Source organism: Seriola dumerili, unplaced genomic scaffold (genome assembly GCF_002260705.1).
Source record: "Seriola dumerili isolate Sdu_G_001 unplaced genomic scaffold, Sdu_1.0 BDQW01000068.1, whole genome shotgun sequence".
In the NCBI taxonomy this organism is placed as follows: domain Eukaryota; kingdom Metazoa; phylum Chordata; class Actinopteri; order Carangiformes; family Carangidae; genus Seriola; species Seriola dumerili.
This window is the reverse complement of record NW_019174323.1, coordinates 8,203,374-8,225,835: the sequence shown is the minus strand read 5'-3', so window position 1 is coordinate 8,225,835 and position 22,462 is coordinate 8,203,374. Positions and strand designations below refer to the sequence as shown.

Below are 22,462 nucleotides of genomic sequence, written 5' to 3'. Positions count from 1 at the left end.
GTCTAGTCTGACATTTAAGAGACCTTTACTAATAAAAGCCTCCGACCTACACCCATACCACAACAATATTTTGATTGGATTTATTCAAAACAATGAATCCAAAGGTTACCATGGTTAAAGTAAGAACTCTTATTCCCAACATGGTCCGAGATTTAAAAACAAGACAAAACATACTCTGCGCCATAGACCAAATCCAAACCATGCCAACCTTTGAGGGAATGGAGAAACCAAAATGGAGGAAGGTGTGTAGCACCATCCAATTTCATATAACCCAGCTCTGTTGAATGAGAAGCAATGACATTTGAGCTTTCCTCCTTGTATCCATTTTGCCATGAACAGAGCACACCACTGCAACAATGCACTACCTGGAAGCTGTCAACAAGCTTCCAGCTCCACCTGTGTGTATTTCACAAAGATTTAAGGCATTAATTCATAAAAATTTGCCCACATCAAAAATGCTATAACACCAACATGGTTCAGGTATCCTATTAAGGGACCTATTAAGTCCCTCTTAAGTCTTTCTCAACTTGATATTTAGGGCACCAGTATAAAAAAAAGAGCTCCTGGCGACATTATTTACACACACACTCTCCTTGGTGTTATAGCAATCCTCACTAGACCTCACACCTATAAAACAAAAAGGGATGTTTTGTCAGTGCAGCCAAAAACAACCTTTATGAGCCCTGATTTACTGTCTCTCTGGGCACAGATGAAGACACACACCAAACTACTTGGTTATGGTTGGGAAAACATCGCCTTCAAGGTTTAAAGAGATTAATTTTGACTATTAGTAGGAGGCGCAATGCAAATTAATGTCTCCTGAAGTCGCAAGCTTTGTGCATATGATGACTGACTAAACGACTCATGCTGACATTTCCTTCTAGTGGGGATTGTCTTGCATCTCTTCTTGTCACACGTTCTGTTGTTATTTCACTTGGCTCCATCACAGTGCTGCACTACAAACACAACAGCAACTAAACCTAAAAATATGCATATCATCTCTGTGTTCAGATTTGACTGAGTTGTGGCTCAGAGAAGGAGAACAAAGTTTGATGAGAACTGCAACAATCAGGCACCAATAAAAGCAGCTTATTTTGCCTACTGTATATGAGCTGGGTGTCACAGCCGCTGCAGATGCCGCAGCTGTTGACCAAACTACAAAAAACTAACTTCCTGTTGTTTTTCGAAACTCCCACATATCTGTCTCCCGCCGCGCCCCTACTTTACCGTGTGTCTCACAGTTTGAAATTTGTTATTTACTCTAAATGTTTAATAAACTGTACTGGATGAGGTAAACTGTATACAGTACTGGAACACACAGGCAATTATGCAACTTAATGTGCCACTTATTTATTGGATATTCCACTGATTTATACAGTTGATATAAACAATACTTGACAATGTGCACAGACTTTGAACATTGTTTATTATTTAATCATGGGAAGCACTTGAGGCAGGTTCCTGGTAGCTAATTTAAAGTTTTCAGTCCTGCCAGGAGACCCAGTGTCTGCCTGGAGCTGCTATTGATGGGAAATAAAAAAAATAAAAAGTCGAAGGGGTTTAATTTGAGACACAACATCTGTCTTCTTCCTTTTGCTTTTTCCTTTTTTCTAAACACTTTTCCACACACACACTATCCCAAACTATGCACTGTATATGGTGTCAGATTGAGGCCTTAAAAACATTGACAATGTACTAAGATTTTAATGGTGTACTTTAACATTTCTTTTACATTCTAATTGAATGAGTGATGTATGTGTACATACATATACACATACTATATATCATTTAGTATGTTACTTCTTGTTGTGAGTATTATTATATTCTCTAACACACACCGTGAGAGAGAGTGTATGTTGATGACACTATAATTATTGACACTGTTTTAGCAAACAGCCTCTAGTGTTGAAAACAGTGGGTCAAAAATAACCGCTGAACTTTCCCAACAGCTGCTGTCCAAATTACAGTACGTGGCAGCATGATGTACATTGATTTATGATTTAGTATAAATAATGCCTTCTCTGAATGTGTCACGTGTTGAACTGGCTGAAAAATTGTGAGAAATCTGGAAAATAAAAATCAGCCATATTCCTTTTCTTATACTGCGAATGCCATCGAGGAAAATGGCTGTTGTTGTCAGCAAAAAAGCAGTAGACTCAGTAGAGAAGCCAGGGTGTCCACAGCCGCTCACACTTCCACATTCACTCCGTAACCCAACATCAACACACTGAGCTCTAATCTGTGCTGCTCAGTGAACTTCAGAACACACAGCAGGGAGTTACAGGCTCCTGCAGGCTTTTATTGGGAATCAAAAAAATGAAGGAAAGGATAAAAAAAAAAAATTAAAAAAAATCCATTTTGAACACGAAGGAAGAAAAAGAGGAATGGGCTCAGAGGTTTCTGAGTGCATGATTAGATAAAAAAAAAAGAAAAGAAAACTCATTATCTAGAAAGCTATGTTCATCAGCCAGGTGTAATGACTAAAGAACCTGCCGCTGTGCTGATGAAGTGTGTTGGTTATTTTTCCTAAAACTGCATCGCTATGGACATCTATGGACGACAAAGCAAAGATAGAAAAAGTGGAATAAGGCCATGAAAGCAGTGAGTCATAGAGTTCTGCTGAGGAGGCCTGACTAGTGCTGAATGTATAATGGAGCATTTCAGCAAGACACTCGGATCATTTAAACTGTTTATACAGCATGTGAAATCTGTTGTGAGTAACCTTTTTGTGTTTGGATGAAAAATTCATGACACCTACCCAATCATCGCACAAATAAGGACATGTTCACTAAGTGCTGTGTGTTTGGAGGCTGACCTGAGTATCTAACTCAGCAGCGTGAAAGTTTACACTAAGGTACCCTGAGTACATTTGACTTTTACGAACGAGGCCATTAACTCAGTAAGTCGAGCGAATCATCTCAACTGGCTGGTTTCAGAAACATCTTTCAAACATTTAGACGATGACATTTCTCCAGTCATCAGTTAAGTTTTCAATTTACCATGGTATTTACTAAGACTAAAGATGTAAATGAGCCCAGTTGAAGTTCATCTGATTTGCATTAACTGCAGCTAATTAAGGTCTGATGCTGCTGTTTTGAAACATTTTGTGTGCGTCTGGAAAGCAGAGGAGTATAAGAGAGAGTTTACTGTTGCTGAACTTGGAATATTGGTGTATATTCATCCCCACAGAGGAATATGTGAGGAAATATTATAAACAGCCTGATTTTATCAGCTCAAAAGATCCGACAATGAAAAGGTTTTACTTTCAACCTGCTTTAACTAGATTTTGCTATAGAAAGATAAAATAATATATAACAAGCCTTGTTATACATAAGTATTACTCACTGTTTTAGTCATATCACACTGGACTGGCTCTGCTGTGAGCCATAAAAGTTCAGAGAAATTACATATTCATGCAGAGGGCCACTGCAGGAAACAGGATGGTAAAATCATACGACAAATAACAGGTTGGTGTATTGCTGCTCTTTTGTCTTGTTTTGTATTTGCTGCCATTTTCTTTATTGCTATGACTAAAGTGTTGTCTGTCTGAACTAAAGTAAATAAGTAATCTCACTTTTTCTGTCACTTATTCACTGTTTCAACATGGCTACAGTCTCTCTCTCTCTCTCTCTCTCTCTCTCTCTCTCTCTCTCTCTCTCTCTCAGTAGACTGTACACCAGTTTTTCTCTCACATCAAATTTCAGATACAGTTTCTCCTGCTGCAGTTGTCAGTCTACAGTGATAAACCAGGTGCAGCTACTTTTTAAAAACATAGATTTATTAGAATCTTTTTTAATTCAATACCTTCTTATCATATTTTGCAAAATACATTTTGCATGAGACAAACATAAAGTTTTCGGTGGTGCTGATTTCCTTCCATTTTACTAATGCAAAACCTTGATGTGGGCCTTTAGTAATTAAGGACAGAACCAATTTGTCTGCTTAGCACCCAGAAGCTTGGCTTCTACCCATTAGCCATATTGCAGATATTATAAAAAAAAAAAAAAAAAAAAAAAAAAAAAAAAAAAAAAAAGGATATTACAGCACTTGGAAACTGGATCCTCCCTTAAACCCTTGGCAGCTCCACGCAAGTGCTCAGTTTGTGTTTCATGTTGAATAGGTTGCACTGTAACTACCCTCGGCCTGAAACGTGAGCCTCTGTTTGTTTGACACTGGTCACTGTGTGTAGTGAGCGATCTGATCTATTAGTGCTGACGACGTCCTCTCTGAGCTGTGAAAACAATGCTGCTATCCTTGAACATTTTGGGTCAAGCCCATTGGAACGTCTCACTCTGCGTCCTGCTGTTCGCTCGACTTGAAGATCTACTTGGGGTTCTCTTTGCTTTTCATAACTCCGTCATGTGACAGGATTCATTCAACAGTCTACTCTCATTAGACCACAACAGCATGTTCTGCTTTGTTATAAATAAGAGACTTAAACTTATTCTACTACAGTTTGCAGCATTATTCAGATATTAAAATATCCACAATCAAAACATGCAGTGTAGAACCCCAAATCCCACAGTGGCTTAGCCGTGATTTAAGCCATTCTGGAAGCTGCCCAACCACTCTCACAGGGAAGCGTAAAGAGCTTAGGATGGGAGGGGATGGAAGTGTCTTCCCCCAGCCTCTCGCTGGGTCTGTCTCAACTGAAATACGAGTTTGTAATTCTCTTGCCTCTGAGTGGAATAAAACAAGAGAAAGCGGCAGACAGCTAAAGGAAGCTGACAAAAAAAAAAAGAAAAAGATATTTATGTTTAAGAAAAAGAAAAAAAACTTCTCTGATCTCTGTCTATCGATGTGAGAGGAAAAATCTCATTGAAAGAGTTTGATTGGAGAACAAGTGATGACTCACCTCTCTGGCAGCTCTTCAGAGAGGAGGGGCTCTCACTGAGAGAGAGAGAGAGAGAGAGAGAGAGAGAGAGAGAGAGAGAGAAACTCTGCCCTGCGCCAACAATTGAAATGGAAATTCCTCTCGTGTTAAAATGTAAATCATGTTCTGTATCTACGAAGGTGGACGTACTGTAACTGTAGCAGCCACATGCAGTTTTTAGGGTTGAGGGGATGTAGGATGGTTGAGACGTGAACTCAGAGGCGGTAGGACGGTTCTGAGACATGACTGGATTCATATTCTGCAGTCGGAGACAATTTTATTTCAATTAAGCGCTCAGAGTGAGGGCTGAACCTCAAGCGAACTTTCAAAATCATAACCTGTTATATGACCAGTTTGCAACAACATCTATTAACCTCCAACTTTTCATTTTCGCTAAGTGGCTGTGTTAATTAATTAAACTGAACTTGCCAAGGAAAAGCCTGTTTGATGTAAAGTGCCAGCTGCAAAAATTCAAGAGTTACCTCATTCTTACCTCCTTTATGTCTGACTTCCCTGTGAGAGAGAGGAAAGGGAAGGTTGTGATGAGATTTGAAGACTGCCTGAGCTCTAATTCTGCAGCGATTGATGGGTCATTGTGTAGCTAATGATTTTTAATGAAAACTGGAGAGCCAAATTGGTGACGGTTGTGAATTTCTTATCATACTCCTGCTCATGAATTGGAACTTTTGGGACGGGAAGAATGTTATCGCAAACCTCTTCTCCACTGTTTTCGCTTCTTTCTGAATATGATGCTACTCCACCAAACTAATTATACTACACTGAGTGTTCGTGCCAAATGAGTTCCTCCTGAAAATGTGGCGGCCAAGAGAAGTTCCAAATTAGAAACGCCCCACCCCCCACCCCCACTGGGGTATGGTAATTATCACACCTGATACTTGCTGGTGTCCGAAGCGAATCGTATGATTGCTGCGAGAATTTGGCCCCACGATCGCAAAGAGTTCAGGATCAAGCAACTCTCAATCTGTAGACTCTGCAGGCACAGATGGCCGCAGGTCAAGACAACCTCAAATAAATGTGTCAAAGCGACACTCAGATTTGTCTGTGTGCTGCACGGAGGGCAAATATTAATGATGTTATGAATCTAGACAGACTCCAGACACTCCAGACACCACACAAAGCAAAACAGTCAACAATACACAAGACAGCTTTATCCTTTGGATTAAAATTCTGAGACCTGTATAAATTCAGCTGTTGTTTCTAACAAAAAACATCAGCAATTTTATTTTGTTTATTTTTTATTTTTTTATTTCATCACTTTGATTTTGTGAAACAAAAAATGTTCCCCATGCCTTCCAAAAAGTGGCAGCTATAGGAGCAGATGAGCTAAACTGTTTCCAAATCCTTAATGTTGAATAAACTATTGAATTTCTTCAATAGGGTGCTGCCATGTTTTTAAAAGGAGCACACTGATTTAAGCCTGTTAACAGCAGCAAAACGCATGTTTCCTGCTGCATGAAGACCCTGACCACCAGCTTACAGTAAACAAGATTCTTTTTTGTGACACTGACAGCTCTGAAAATGATTCTGTTCATGAAATGTGAAGAGAAAAACAGGAAGAAAATGTAAATGAGCTGCTGATTAATGCGCCAGAGTGCACAAGAGTCCACGGCTGCTTGCTGCTCTGGGAGGTTGTTCTTAGGCACAGAGTTGCTTTGAACTGCATCCCAACATCAGCATGCTAATATCCTCATAGTGACAATGCTAACATGCTAATGCTCAGCATGTGTAATGTTTCTGTTAACATGCTAACATTTGGTAATTAGCAGCAGACACTGGCCATAGCATGGCTAAAAACAGACATGGTTTAACTAAAGAGTGTTTGCAAAGTAAATGGCATTTTTAAAATGTAATAATAATAATTAAAAAAAATCTTTTTATAACAATGATTTTACCAGTCATTTTTAAATAATCAAAACTGTAATACAAAAGATATGCACCAATACGTTCCCAGATTTCTTTTTAAAAACTCTAAAAATATTCCAATAAATCAGTTTTTTCTTTTCGAGTAGTTTATATCCTGTTTCCTTCTAGAGCAATAAGATTATTGCATTTGAATGCAGATTTTTAAAAAGTTTATCAGTCATACTATTAGTACCAGTATTTTGAAGTGCACTAACCTTGTTCTTTCTCATTTTAAGATGAAAAATCTTGAAACAAGTTGAATTTTATGGAAACTAATTGAAATCTTCTCACTGTACTAGCAGATTTCTTTTTCGCACTTTCACAATAGAACGATTTTAAGAAATGACTTAATAAGATGTTCTTTGTCTTGACTGGGGACTATAGAAAAGCAGCAAAATAACTTTAGTCTCATATGGCATTGTTTCCTCCTGGAAGGCCCTGACAGAACAGGCCTGGCAGCTGCTGTCACCCGAAAATAGCGGCAGACTTAGAGGCAGGCAGAGAGCCGAGTGACGCAGCCACGTTGTTCACTCTGTTGCACCCGCCGCGGTGAAAGTCACACACGATCCCACTGGCATCAGAATCCACAGGTGGCAAACACCCTCCTGTCTTTGCCACAAGGCCAGGGGGCGTGTTGGTAGAATATCTGTTACATATGACAAGGGTGACGTCCTAAGCTGAAGCCAAGAGTCAACTGGGAACGTCAAGAAAAGGGCACGTACAGTAAATGCTGTTAGAATCCTTTCATGCTGAGTTGAATACTGTTGTAAATGTGATAATAAAGCAGCGCTAAGCTGAATTCTCAGTCATGTAAGGGATAAGTGCTTCTGTGACAATTTTCTGCTGCTGCAGAACCATAGTTGCCACTGAGAGAAAGGAGCAAGTCACCCACAAAAGTGTTTACTCTCTCTGCCTTTTGCTTTTTTTGTCACCCTCATCAGACAAAAAGCTTTTCCATGTAGTGCTACAATTGCCACGGCTCACAGAGCCTCACTCAGGAGGAGGAGGAGGAGGAGGAGGTGAGTTTGTCCGCCTGATTAAAATGCCCTTCTGGCCCACCTATAATTTTGTTCAGAGCTCTCTTCTCCAACTGCAGCTGCTCCCAGGTGACATCAATTCTAGGAAACAACGGTCAGCACAAGAAGACGACTCCTTCACCCGGTCATCCAATAGGACGTCTCCACATACTGACCCCGGGTAATCCTAGACAAGTGAATCGGCTGGGCAGCACTTTTTGTTTGACAGCTGGTGATGAACTCAAAGTGAATTCTTCTGCATGTCTAACCTGCCACGGAGCAGATAATAGCAGTTCTCATGTATAATTGCTGTAGAAAATAGTATATATGAAAACACCCAGCAGGATGGAAACCTTAGGGCTAAAAAATAAATTACTAAGCTAACTCAAATATATTCACCTCAAATCAAAAGAGGAAAAAAACCAACAGCAGCAACAAAATCGATGAAAATAGACTGTTCCATCAACATGGTTCATATACAGATATTTACCATATTGAAAACCTTTGGACATACATGCAAAGAATCCACTTGCCAAATGAATGCATTTCTAAGTAGCGGGACCTATCCTCATAGTAACAATATATGGCATGACCTGCTAAGACATGTTGTGTCTGAATCCTTTAAGTAAAAGGGCGTTGACACAGCCTGGAGTTAACCAACACAGCCAAACACCCCGAGACAATTCATCCAAGTCTGAATTTAATACCACAAGCTCTGTTCGCTCTGTGACTGCAATTGGGGTTAGGGGGCAAACACTGCAAAGCGAATGGTGCCAGAGGGCAGTTCTGGGCTTCCATTAATAGAAAACCTTTCTGTGGCCAGAATAATAGCTTTGCGACATCCCCCCCCCCATCCCCATCCCCTCCTGTGGACCTCTAGAACCGGGCTAAATGTCACTCAGCAGGATCCCATCATTTAAGAGAAATCACATTTTCCCTCAGAATACACTAACCTCAGACTCACTATCGCACGCTTACAGGTTCTTGAGGATCACATTCTCGAGGGAAGTGCGACCGAACAGGAAACAGATGCATGACATTACAGGAGACTAGCTGGGTTTTTTTGGCACAGGTATGAGCTGCAGCCACCTGTTCAGCCCCATAGAAAGTTTTGTTTGTTTTGACATGAGCAAACAGTAACATGATGACATTTTTAATGAATAGCGAGGGTGGTCCAGTTGATGCAAAAGTGACTTGGGGGAGGGGAAATGCAATAATGCATAAACTGACAGATGGGATCCTTCTGTGTCCCCAATCTGGGGGGAAACCATGTCCTTACATGCGGCATGCTGCTGACCTGAAATTAGAAAAGTAAACACGAGGCTTTGCCTTCTCTGTTGAGGGCATGAGTGCAAGTAGAGCGCCGATCTCCAGCAGATAAACATTTACAGACTGAAAGGTCATCAGGAAGTGTCCTCTCTGATAATCAAATAGCCCTAAAGGCGAGGTTTGATCATTTACAATCTGCTGAGATGTGTGGCCAGCCGGGCAAACGAACATCAGGCTTGTGGGCCTTCCACAGGGCAGCCTGCACCTGTTCATCACTCGACATCCACCATCAGAGGTAAACATTCAGCCCAGCGTGCAGCTACTTCCACCGTGCAACACGTAACATTTGGGTGAAAAGCGTCGTGCTGCAGTTGTTGAGGTTATATAGACATTCAACAGAAATGTATGACTTATTGGTTTATGTTTTGGGTTTGGCCCTCTTGAGTTTTATCATGGGAGGTTGCAGTGGTGATTGTGCACATTTTTAAAAAGCATCTTCAAAACTCACTTCTTTGCTTGATCAATAACTTTGCATTTTGTTTTTTTTTGTTTTGATTGGTAGCTTGTTCTCTCATTTATTCCTTTCCTCTCTCCCTTGTATAAAGTACTTTGTAACTAAGGTTTTGAACAGAACTGTATAACTGACTCCACACATCAACAAATGTCTGTTTGACCAAGATTCATAAACCTTCATCAAAATTATAAAATACTGCAGGCATACTGCAGCTGAGCCTCCTTTTTGCATAATCCATGTCTCTATTGTCATAAGGATTCAGAATTATTCTCTCCTCGACTTCATCCAGATCACTGTTTAATTATTTAAGCAGGTTTAATTTGGTAAAATTAATTAGAGGACATGCATTTCACTTGGATTCACATGCACCAATCATGGAAAAGAACTGTAATTTCTAGTATTAATTTCCCTGGGTACAGAGAGGTGAAGTAAAAAACAGTCGATCCATCCTCTGCTGGACTTTATCTATAAACGCTGCGTGAAAAAAAAGAAAAAGGTAAAGAAAAACATCCACAGTAAAAAACTGTTTCAGAATATTTCAAGAGCAGATGGCCGCTAGCAAAACTATGTTTTTAAAGAAAAAAAGCTATGTGGATGAAGATGAGGGAATAGCAAGCTCAACTTTACTTAAACACAGATAGATAGATGTATAAAATAAAAACACACACATTCACACACCCAGCCTTTCATTTAAGCCATTGTATGCTCGTACTAGCCAGTAAAATTCCCTCTCAGCTGGCCTGCAAATAGGCTTTAATGTGCCCCCTAAACAGGCTGACATACAAAACACACATCTGCCGTGTTTAGGTAAGCTGCAGTTGCCATGGTTACAGACGAGCACTCGCTAAACAGTTGTGTGTCAGGCCATCATTGAGACAAAGCACTTGAGCACACACGCACGTACATACGCACGTACGCACGCACGCACGCACGCACGCACACACACACACACACACAGAAATGAGTTGAGGTGAGCGTTGGTGGTTCAAAGTGAAATACAAGGAAACACAGGATGGCCGTCAGGATGATGTCACGCTTCTATTAGCAATATGTCGCTGTCACCATTAACCGTCACTAGGGTCTGTGCTCAGGACGTACTAATAGAAGCTGCCATGGGGACAACCTGAGTTCAGCCTGAGTCATCAGAGTTTCATATGACATTTGGAGGAGGATGAAGAAAATGTGCTGTTTTTAGCCCAAACTGAGAGCGAAAACAAAAGTGTTTTATTCCGTTCTGATTATCAACTACCTCCTTGCAGAAGCTTACGGCTACACACCTCATCTCAAAACAACAACCTTGACTGGGTTTTAAATGGCTATATCCACTTAAAACAAGAACAGTTTTCCACAAACAAAGCACATTTTGTGACCAAAACACTTGACATGAAGTGTCACAGTTTTATCCAGCTTTTGTCCCACAAACATGAAGCAAGTGGCTCGTTAATATTCCACATCAAAACCATAATGCTTGAGTGTGTCTGCCCACCCAGCACTCTTGATTAACAACCTCTACTCGCTGAGCCAACTGGCAATGCAGCATCACATTTAGGGGGCTGGGTGAAAAGTGGGATCAAGCCCCGAGCACTGCGGCAAGCCTTGGCATGGCGCTCCCGCTCATGCCATTTCATTTCATCACGCCTCAGACTTACTACTTCCATTGCCAAGCATTTATAACTAAATCATCTCACAGGAAAAATAAAATAGAGTCTCTGTCACACATAAACTGTAAGTTGCAAAATAAGCATCTGATTGGGATCACATGCATTCTTGTAATCCTGCTGTAAAGATGATAACATGTTGTCAAAGAGGCATGTGATATCCTCGTGACAGTGTCAACAGACACACCAAATGCCATAGCAACCAGTTCAGTTGACCAAATTCAATTGGTAAATTGTACATGTCCCTCCCTCCGTTCTGGATCAGTGTCTCTCTGCCGTCTGTGGGCATTATGGGGTGTATGACCTTAATACACTCTTTAAATCTCTACTCTTTGTAGCCCTGACTTTGTTTTAATACGTTTGCCCGCCTGTGTGAGACATGAGCTAGCAAGATAAGCACTTCCAAATGGTATATTTATGTTGCGGACGAGCAGAAATAAATTCAAGGAACATTCAAGCGTGCCCAATTTGTGGCTTGTCAGATGCAAGCTCCTCCTGAGCAAGGTTTCTGGCTTGTCCTATAATAACAAATCTTTTTCACAAGGCGCTCTCGCAGAAAAATACACTTTGAGGGAGTTCAACCCGAGTGCCGAGCTGTCATGTGGAAGTTTGGGGATGATCATGATCAGCTGTCACGCTTCATCTCACTGATCTCTTAACTGACGGCCTGCTACATGTAGGCTAAAGTAGCTTGAGATGTCAATCAAAGATTAAACGAAGGATGATGACTGAGTGTGAACTCACCAGGACTCTTCCTGTCAGTGTCTGAGCGGATATCATGACTCCGGCCCAGTCTTTGACGGAGGTCATCCAGCCCACCTCGCTGGCTGCCGCGTCGTCCTTGTCCGTACGTTTGATGCCATCGCCTGTGGTGATCCGATGGACCTCCTAAAAGAGACAATGCAGTCACTTAATATTTTTCACATTTTAAAGTCTGTTTTTACATTATCACTGATTGTTGCGACCCAATACTCTAACCCTTGTTCATCAAATTACAACCTTACACGACAAAGCATTTTTCCTGGGTACAAAGGACCACAACAGCACAAAAGACATGTTTTCCAGTTCCAACTATTCCAACTATTTTTCAGAAGCTACACTTGTCAAGCCCTAGTTTCTCAATGTGTGTCTCCAGCTAGTGTCCAGGCCACAGCACAGAGACCAATAAAGACAGCGGGGACCCACAGGTAGAGCTACATGGTGGTATTAGTGCACCAGGTAAGGTTATTTTCTGTCAATTACTGTTAGTGATGTCCAGCAGTGCAGACGCTTTGAAAACCAGTGTGACAACGAGGAGCTTGAATTTTCATCCAAGTGAAACTGATTTAACCATAAAGTTATTGTTTTGGTTGTGTAATCAGATTTTCGTATATGACCAAGTGTTTATAGCATTAGCATTAGCTGTGAGTAAAAACACAATTAGCAGATGGTGAAAAGCAGCTAACAGTAGTTAGTTATAGGACTTTAATTGTTTAGACCCACATTCACAAAAATGGCTTCTTCGGTCATTATAAGTAGGCTGTAATATTGTTTTGGACATCAGAAGTCAAACCTTTGCATGATAAGAGCCACAGTTCTTTTTTTTTTTTTTAGCAGGGAGCAAGTAGCTGCTAGCATCATGACCTAGAGGAGATATTAACAGAAGTGAAAATGCTCTTGAGCATTACTGGGTGTGTTTAAAAGTCCTCTGGATAAATATATTCATAATTAACACGAAAAGTTTCCTTTAAACCTTTTTTACCATAAATTATTTTTTAGCTACTTGGGGGCAGCGCAACAAGCTGTAAAAACAACATTGATATATCACCTTATAGCAAACATGCTACCATACATCAATATTAGCATTCATTTGGAGTCGAGTTTCTGGCCACCTGATGAACCCAAGCCCAATATTCCCTCTCCTTTTCATTAGCCTTGTCAGTGTGTTCTTTGGTACATGGTTTATCAGAGCTTTTTTGCTTAAAACAGCTGCCTGCAGTGTCTGGAAACAAAGTTGGTAAAAGCGAAGAACAGTAAAGCTGCAAAGCAGTAAAACCAAAATAATGAGCTGAAAGAAATGCTCCAGAGCACTGAGGGGAACTGCAGATTTGAGTGAGATCATTATAAGCTGTCCTTTTCACATTTTATATAATCACTTCATTCATTGTTGATAAAAAAAAAAAAAATTGATTAGATCAGCTTTAAGTAAACATGAAGGAGTACCACCTACAGCAACACAAACTTTGTGAATAGAAACTACCAGCTAGGATTTGTGATTGCCAGAAATCACAAAACATGAGCAATCGCTTAAAACCCAAAATCACTAGGCCTACTTCAAGAACATAAATGCATCTTTCTAAATATAGTGACCAGGCTCAAGGCTTTCAAAATAAACCTATGCACATGCATGCACGCATGCATACAGTAAACATACAGAGTGAGAGCTGCAAAGAGACTCCAGGACTGTATCCATGGCAGCCACTGAGCTCCTGGTGTTTCTGCTCCACTGAGTGAGTGGGCTGCCTGCCTGCCTTCCTGCCTGTCTGTCTCCCCACCTGTCTTTCTCCCCATCTGTCTGTCTGTCTGTCTGGTGGGACTGGTATGATTCAGAGAGCAGGAAATTGAGACTGGATGCAGAGGTTAGCCATGCTCCCTGATGAAACACCCCACAGCCTCAAGGCTATAACGACTTGGAGTCTTTACCCCGTGACATCCTCCTCCTCCTCCTCTACCTTAATGGTGTCACACATCACTTTCCCTGAGGCTTTTCTCCTACAGCTCTGCTCGTCAAGTCAATTAATTGATATAGTTTGCATAGTTAAAGGGGGAAAATAAGTGCTCAATGTTTATATGGTTTCCATTAACTTAAGTGCCGTGTATACACTATTACAGTGGTCCATTTTGTTCTGGTGCTTAAGCCCAAGATCTCAGTGTGCCACATTCTCCAGATGCAGGATGGGCTATTGTGTGTCCAAGCGATAGGGCAGCCAGCCTCAAAGACCTCCTGGTATGCAACTATGCAACATGTGCTGTGTTTCCACTCCATCATAAATCTTTGTAAAACTGAAGGGGGTGCAGCACTATTGAAATAAGTGAATGAATGAATGAATATATAATGAATATGGGCTACACAGCTATGATTAGACGACAAGAGCATCTGTTTGCCAGCAGTCTGGTGTAGGAAAAAGGGAGGTGGAAAAATAACTGTTATCCTTTACTTAACTTACAGGTGAACCTTGGCAATATTCTGTATTTTTGTTATTGTACACACTGTAAAGACAAAAATTAACAGTGCATTAGTCCATCTCAGTTCTGTATGACTTCCTTAGGTTGCAGTCCCGCTCCCACTGTTTCCTACTGAAGATGTGACTCTATGCAAACAGCCTGCAAGTATACAGTATACATAGACAGTATATATAGCTTCATTTAAAAAAAAAAAAAAAAAAGTGTGGTAAATTATTTTCTAAAGCAGCTGGGCACTGTTGTTTTAGTAGCAAATGTTAACAGGAGTAAATAGTCTATTTGTTGTGGACTATTTTCAGACGCAGTCTCAGTCTACAAGTCAGTGAATATGGGATCGACTCAAAATAAACTACACTGCCCATGTTCATTGAAAGGGAACATGCAGGCCAGTGCAACTGATCTTCACTATAACCTGCCAGATATAACTTATTATCATGAGCCATCAGTCATCAATGAGCCACACTGTTGCACTGGGTGACGATGTTTTTTCTTTATCATAAATATGGTCACTCAATTTATTTTCACTCATTCCCCACATACACCATCCTGCTGCTGTAGATACAACAACAACACGTGTATTCATTCGCCACAATAAATAGTACCCAACAAATGAATAGCTACTTATTTCCTATTTGAGTAACATTTGCTAGAAACTAGGAAATTACTGAGCCTTTATAAGAAATGAAACTATACTTATTTGTGAGCCATTTGTTGAAAACATAGAAAATCTAAAGAAAAAAACAAACAAAACAAACAAACATCAGAATTATCCTTTAATAGTTTTTGGACAACAATAGAGACACAGAGAAATAAGCCATATCTGGCTTTGACCACAGGAAATACTTGTTTGAAGGATAAATTCTTTGTTATCTTTTAAGGTAAAGTATCAAGGAAGAAGTACATCAGGATTAAAGTCCTGCATTCAAAACTGTACTTGAAAGTGAAGCCATGTTAGCAGAAATGTCTGCGAACTGACTAGCTAAAATGAACATGTACATATTTCCTGAAGTATAGAAGATAGATATCATTTGCAATATTGACAGACAGTATGAGAATATAATCATAAAATTCATTCAAAATGTTGTTGAGCTTGACACGTTTTTCATGTAAAATAAACTGGTTTGCATTTAATATTTAATAACTGTGAGTGTCAGATAAATACAGAGGAGTAAAAGGTACAATATTTTGCTCAGAAATGATCTTCCTTGGAAATAAAGTGGAGAAATATGACCAAGTGTCAGAAAATTAAAATAGTCAAATTCTACAGTACATTGCTTGGGTATAATTACTTACATATTTTTAAAGAAAAATGGCTTTTGCCAACCCACACACCAAAGATTTCAACCACCATTATTATTACTAAATAGCTGGCTGCACAAAGAAATTCAATCATGTTCAGAGCCATTAGTCAGAGACAAGCAGACCACCAGCAGACCATGGTACACTTCCTACAGCCTGTCAAGGGCCCAGCAGCACTAACCTGATAAGACTATAATAACATGTCTTGTTCACTTAGTAGCTAACGCAGCCAACGAGATACAGGAATGGAAAATTTGGTGAAACTGCGATGTAGAAATGAGAGGTAACAGGTAGGAGCTGTTTTCAGACAGACATTGGCTTTTCCATCACTTAGTTGTGAACTGTACCGAGTGTAGTCTTAATTCAGGTCGAGCGTGCCGTGTTTTGCTGTAATAAAATGGGTAAACAGACTCCTTAGCTGCAGTTATTGTACCCTGTGAACCAAACCACTGAGACTTTCCAAGGTTACATCATTTATTTTGAAAAAAAAAAAAAAAAAATCTTTTCTGACTGGCCTTGAAACGGAGCCTCTGGGGGAATTTAAGTCAAATCTCACTTTTGAATCCCCTTAAGGGGATCAGGGTGAGTGGATCAGGCTGTGGGTTTGAGACTGAAAGGGAAAAGAACATGCTGTTTGCCTCGTCAGTCAGCAGCCTGTTGAATAGGGTGTAAAACTGTTAAGGAACACAAAGCTATAGGCTTCCAGTTTCATTGCGGCAAACTGGCGATAACGCTGCGTCTTTCCCATGATCTGAGGAGCCTCTGGGTTGCACAGTCAGGATGGTATGTTTAAAATAAAACTAGTTCATGCTACGTGTTGTCAGGGGTTCAGAAGCTGTTTAACCATCCAACAAACACTATGGTTGAAACATTATCACCCCCTTACAGGCCCTACAATATACTGACACCACGAGATAAAAATATCAGAGTAGCCACAACAGAACACATTTTACTATAATCATATAATTAATGAAAGTTAATGCTAAGCACGTTAGCATGGTGGCATTAGCCTTTAGCTCAGAGCACCGCTGTGCTTACGTACAGCCTCAGTGTCTTTAAATGTTTTAGCTCTTGTTGATACAGCTTTCCTTTTTCGTGCAGTCCTACTGAATAATATAAACACATCTCCTGAAATAGATTAGGTTTGAACAATAACAAATTGAAAATTTGGACTCGTTATATTTATGAGACATGAAATTTGAATTGGTTAAATGAGCCACTTAACGAAATGAGATTCTAAAAATGGCTCAGTGGACACATTTTGTTATTCTAAAGATGACGGAGCGAGCGTTTCTCCTCGGTTTCCTGTCAGTAAATGGGGTTAGATATCTTTTAGGATGCGTGGTTGAGTCCTTAAGAAACATTTGTGTTAGCTATAATATTAAAAGGAGTGCTGCTGCGTCTCTTGGGAAGTTTCTGTACTAAGTTCATGTTTACATGACTGATTCAAACTAAACATGACTTTTTCCAATCTACTAATTGTTGACATGTGACGTAATGCAAAGTCAACTCTGAAGATACCTATGCCATGATTATTGTGTTAAAAGGAAAGGACAAAATAACCCTAATGATGTCATAGTGATGTCATCAGGCTTACCTTAATTTAGGCTTGAGACTAAACTGTGGGCATCTTAGAGGCAAGGGGGCAATGAAAGAAACTATTCAGTTGCATTATGGGAATTGTAGGAACCAGTTTTTTCAGAGCTTGAGACTATAGTGTCTGCTGTTTCGATTTTGACTGTTTGTTTTGTTTAATCCGTCTTCATCAAGTGCCCCGACTTTAGGGGAGTTCAACAATAAATCACTGAGGTACATCTCTATAGGGTTTTCCCCCCATGTTTTGAAGACTTTAGGATACATTGTGTGATATGGGACCGAGTTGTGAAAATGTCTTATGTAATGTCCCTTGAGGGCCTTAGTGTGTGAGCTGACCATTTTCTCTATGGTACTAGTTCATTTACAGTCTGTTTATAATTGAAAGAGTTCAATTTGTGTTTCCTGGCATCCTCTGTGGATTTTTCTGCGTGAGAGCTAATATAGCCAACACATGCATACTGTTTGTCTATATGTCTATATTTGCACTTTACTGACATTATTAGTCCTCAGAACTTCATCATACAAATTATGGACATTGTGCGGGATTCTTTGTTTTCTTTCCAAAACCTTTTTATACGACACGTTCTCTGTCCTTTTGACCTAAACAGCTCCATGAAACACTTGACCTGATGTTGTGACACAGGCTGCGTTGAGGGAAGTGATAGGCATTAAGCAGTCTTAATTGGCGTCATGCTGTTATCCCTCTACACTTAAATGACCACATCTAAAATGATCATATTTTTAATGCCAGTGAAGGCAGAGTTCAAAGATTCATGATTTGCTATTCATGCCTGTGCCCAATTATTTTTTAAAAGGCTCACACATTTGATTTCAGCTGAAGGTCACATGCAGGAAGACACCTTGAATGTGAAGATGGAACGCGTTTTTTTGTTTTTTTTTTACATTTAAACGTCGAATTGAGTCATAATCATTAGGTTACACTGTCGATGTGGAGTTTACTTTTGTAAAAGTAGTATCTTTAGCTACCTACACATCAAGATTGTTAAACAATCTTCCACTGGACTTTATTTTAATGAAATGAAAATAGACAAGATACATTTTTAATGGGAGCAGACACCAGAAAAGTACATGTAGTCATTAAAGCCACTAAGGCAGCACATCTCCTCTTTGTCACTTTGATCAATAGTCTAAGTCTCCAAATTTAGGTTTCAGTATCTCGCCTAGATCTAGTCCCCCTGACACCACGGGTCATTGATCAACACTGTAAGCCTATTCTCATGATCCACCATGATCATTCCTCAGAGGGAGAGTGCATTAAACTAGAATAGAACATGTGGCTCATGACACAATTTCTTCAAAAGTGAATAAATAATTTAAAATTAGATTAATATAAATCACATTAATAATGAAAGAAGACATTCTCAGAGGAGGAAAAACTTCCTGAAATATCTTGAGCCTCAGAACTGATCTATCGCCCCTCAGCTGCGTGAAGAAGGACTATATCTGTATCACATATGGCACTTGGCCTCATGTCTTTCCAATCAATCAATGACCACAATTATTTGGTTAATAGCTACATGGATGTACAAACATCAGAGGGGAGTAAATTGAACCTCCAGTCAGCAGTTAAATTAAGCTCGGATGTGAGGACATGAATGTTATGTGGAATCAGAAGCTAAAATTGACTCTAGCAGCATGTGCTGTTATTAATGAATGACTCACCTGTTGAAAAACATGATTACAAACTATTTAAAATAGGATGGAAAGTTTATACAACAGTGAAACACTGAATTGCGGCTGTAACATACTGTAAATACGCTTAAAACAAAACAAAAAAAAACACTTTCCACCACATCTGTCCTGCAACAGCATCAAATGCATCTTTTGTCTTTCTGAGTGTGAAAAAGCAGCAGGCTCTGGCACTGTTGAGATGTTTAACATTTGTGCTAATCTGAGACCTGTTGGATCCCAGATGGTGCAATGACAGCCGAGCTGCAACATGCTGCTTGTATTATGCAACGTGAGCAGCTAATACTTGCCTAACTAATTACAGAGCCAATTAAACCGATATTACAGGAAATATATACACTTCCTTAACATTATGCTGCCTTCAAGTGCTTCTTCTTCTAAGTTCGTACTGAAGTACAACCGAGTACAACGTGTGATGTGTTCGAGCACTTCTGCTAACAGGTAAGATAAAATGGACACAAACTAAATCAGACTCTTGTATTTCATTATCAAGTCCTGCAGCAGAGAGCTTGTTGAGAGTGAGAGCTTGTTTCAGAATCCGTGAACAAAAATAACTCATTTTCAAAAATTACGGTAGCTGATGTAATTGATGTTGTGCTGCATTAATATTCACTCTGCTCGACCTGCTGGCATTTTGTGTGTCCGTGTGTGTGTGTGTGTGTGCGTGCGTCTCTGTGCATGTCTGTGTGAGGGAGGCAACAGCGAAGTGCCACTCAGCTATTCCGACTTTCTGGCTCGTACATCATGAGCATTCGTCTCATAATTGCAATATATTCAGTCAGCACTTAAAAGCACCATGAGAGTGACTCTCCATCTGAATCCTCAAATGACCCCCCAACCCCCAACCCCCACCCACCCTGCGCACCTGACACATCTAAGAACTCTGAGTCACTGCTAGAAGATCCACAAGACACCCTGGCTGTGCATAACCTGCCCTTTTAAGCACTCTAAAAAAAACTAACTAAAAATCATCTAAAAATTACTAAACTGGTATTTGGCATCTATGGGCACTACATAAACATTTAATAAGAGATTTATAACACTATAATACAGTTGTAAACATACACAGGTGTTCATTGATGTATTTGTTAACAGCTATAACTCCTGTGGATGCCCATAAGACTGGTGTGTAAACAGGTAACATTAAATATGTCTTAATTGGAGATTTTAATAATTTCTGATAAAAACTGCACATTTATACACTTAACTATCCTTGTGCCTACACTACAGTATGTTATAAACCGTTTATTAAATGTTTATATACAAGTATAAATACTGAACAGCGGGACTTCAAACGTATTGGGAACTCTATGAGGCTGTGCTTACTGTTCAATGCTAACATCAGCATGCTAAACTGCTCATAACGCTAAGGTGGACATGCTGATGGTTAGCAGGTTTAATGTCCATGTTTTTAGTTTAGCATCTTAGCACGCTAACATTTTCTAATTAGCCTAAAACACAAACAAGCTGAGGCTGATGGGACTGTCATTAGTTTTGCGGGTATGTGGTTCTAAACCAAAATATTAAAAATTAAAGTGTTGACTTGATGATGGGCTTTTATGGAAAGTCAGGGGACTACAACAAAGTCTTCAGAGTTTATCCTCTAGGGTTCTTGTGTATGTGCAGAATATTTTATGGCAATCTGTCCAATACTTAATGAGACATTACACTCGAAATCAAAGCTGCAAACTTCATGGTGGTGCTAGAGGAAAAGTCAGCGGATCCGAAAAATCATTTCAATTCATCCTGTGGGAATCCTGAATGTTTTACGAAAGTTCATGACCAACACTTGTTCAGTCTGAATCAGCCGACTGATCAACAAGACCATTCATTACCACTGGTTGGTCAGGGTCTAAATAACAGGCCACATGTTGGCCAATAACACATCTACCTCTGGACGTCATGTCCACAGCTGGATAAGTGGTATGTCAAACCTCCAGCAGCTCTCCTCAACCTAAGATTAAATAAACAATAAAAAAACACATGCACCTTCAATAAAACTTGCACATTATGAGTCTGAAACATGACTGAGAGGCTGCCACAACTCGTCATCCTCCCACTGTGAATACAGTGCCATTTACAATGAACACAATTTCTTTCTTCCTCACAGACAGATAATAGCCGTCATTCATCAGAACCTCACAACCGTCGAGTTTCATCGATTACCATCAGACTGGGAAGGCAGAGCCACAGAGATGGAGGCTCAGTCTCAGAGCCATGAGAGCTGTCAGAACAAGAACAGGGCAGCGAACGCCTCGCAGAGGGGAAAAACAAACTGAAAATCAGAAAAGGAGGAAACAGATTATCATCTCCCATCTACAAACAATGCACTGAAAGCTCCTTGTTTGGGCTGCTAATGACATGCACAGACGGGGAGGGGGGTCGGGAGGTGTTCCTCCAACACAACCTGCCACATCTCACAGCCTAGACAACTGCATAACAGAGAGAGATTTACTCTTATAATGAAATCCTTTGCTTGCTAGTTGCTTAGCAACAAAAATACTGATTCATATGGCACATACCGTATGCGCCTGACACTGCATTTCTGACACTTTGGAGAAAGGTTGATTCTTGGATGAGAGAGAGAGGTGTGAGAAGAAGACAGGGCAGGAGTTACGAAATGAATGCCAGGAGAGCAAAAGGCAGAAGAGGGGAAGATTGGATGTGAAAGGATGACCCATCCGTGGCTGACTCCCACAGAGTAGCACAACAGGTTGGAGCTCACCAGCTTCACTTGGCAAATTCTGAGCATAAAAACACAAAAATCTGACTGCTCCCTTGTATTCACACATGAGCAGTGTTCAACTGTGGACTGATCTTATTTTCACAGATGCTTTTCTTTCCGTTTCTATAAATCTATAAATAAAACTTAGATGCGAGCTGATGGATTCTTTTTAGATATTGTAACTAGAGCTGAAACGCTTTAACCAATCTTTCGTCCAAGTCATTTTTCAAGAAAAAAAAAAAAAAAAAAAAAGGGGTAGCTTTGCTGCCATTTACCATTTTATATCATTCCAACTTCAATATATTTGGGTTTTGAGTTGTTGCTCAGACAAAACAAGCAATTTAAAGACATTATCATGAGCTCTGGGAACTTGCGATGGGCATTTTTCTGCATTTTTGGACACTTTAAAGACCAAGTGATTAATCAAAAAACCCAAAATATATCAGCGGATTGAAAGCCGATGAAAGTAATTGTTAGTCGCAGCCCTAATTGTAAACCAGCGACGACCAAAGCATGGAAATGATACAGATGTCTCCCTTCAAAAGGTCAGCACCACCCTGAACGCAGCCTTTGCCATTTCTCCTCTTCCACTCTGCCTGTCTGAGAGATGAATGCACATGTATGAGGTAAAAAGATAAACTGCTCCATCTCCGGCCC

At 40.1% G+C, this 22,462-nt stretch overlaps 1 protein-coding gene across 2 annotated transcripts in view; it reads right to left on the bottom strand.

The window, feature by feature from the left end:
- The window catches only part of LOC111219727 (calcium-activated potassium channel subunit alpha-1-like), a 97,463-nt gene that overhangs the window by 73,126 nt on the left and 1,875 nt on the right, over positions 1–22,462 (bottom strand). For both annotated transcript variants that reach the window (XM_022742479.1, XM_022742480.1), the window contains exon 2: positions 11,998–12,141. In XM_022742479.1, the coding sequence (XP_022598200.1) occupies positions 11,998–12,141 (144 nt within the window). The remainder of the gene's footprint in view (positions 1–11,997; positions 12,142–22,462) is intronic.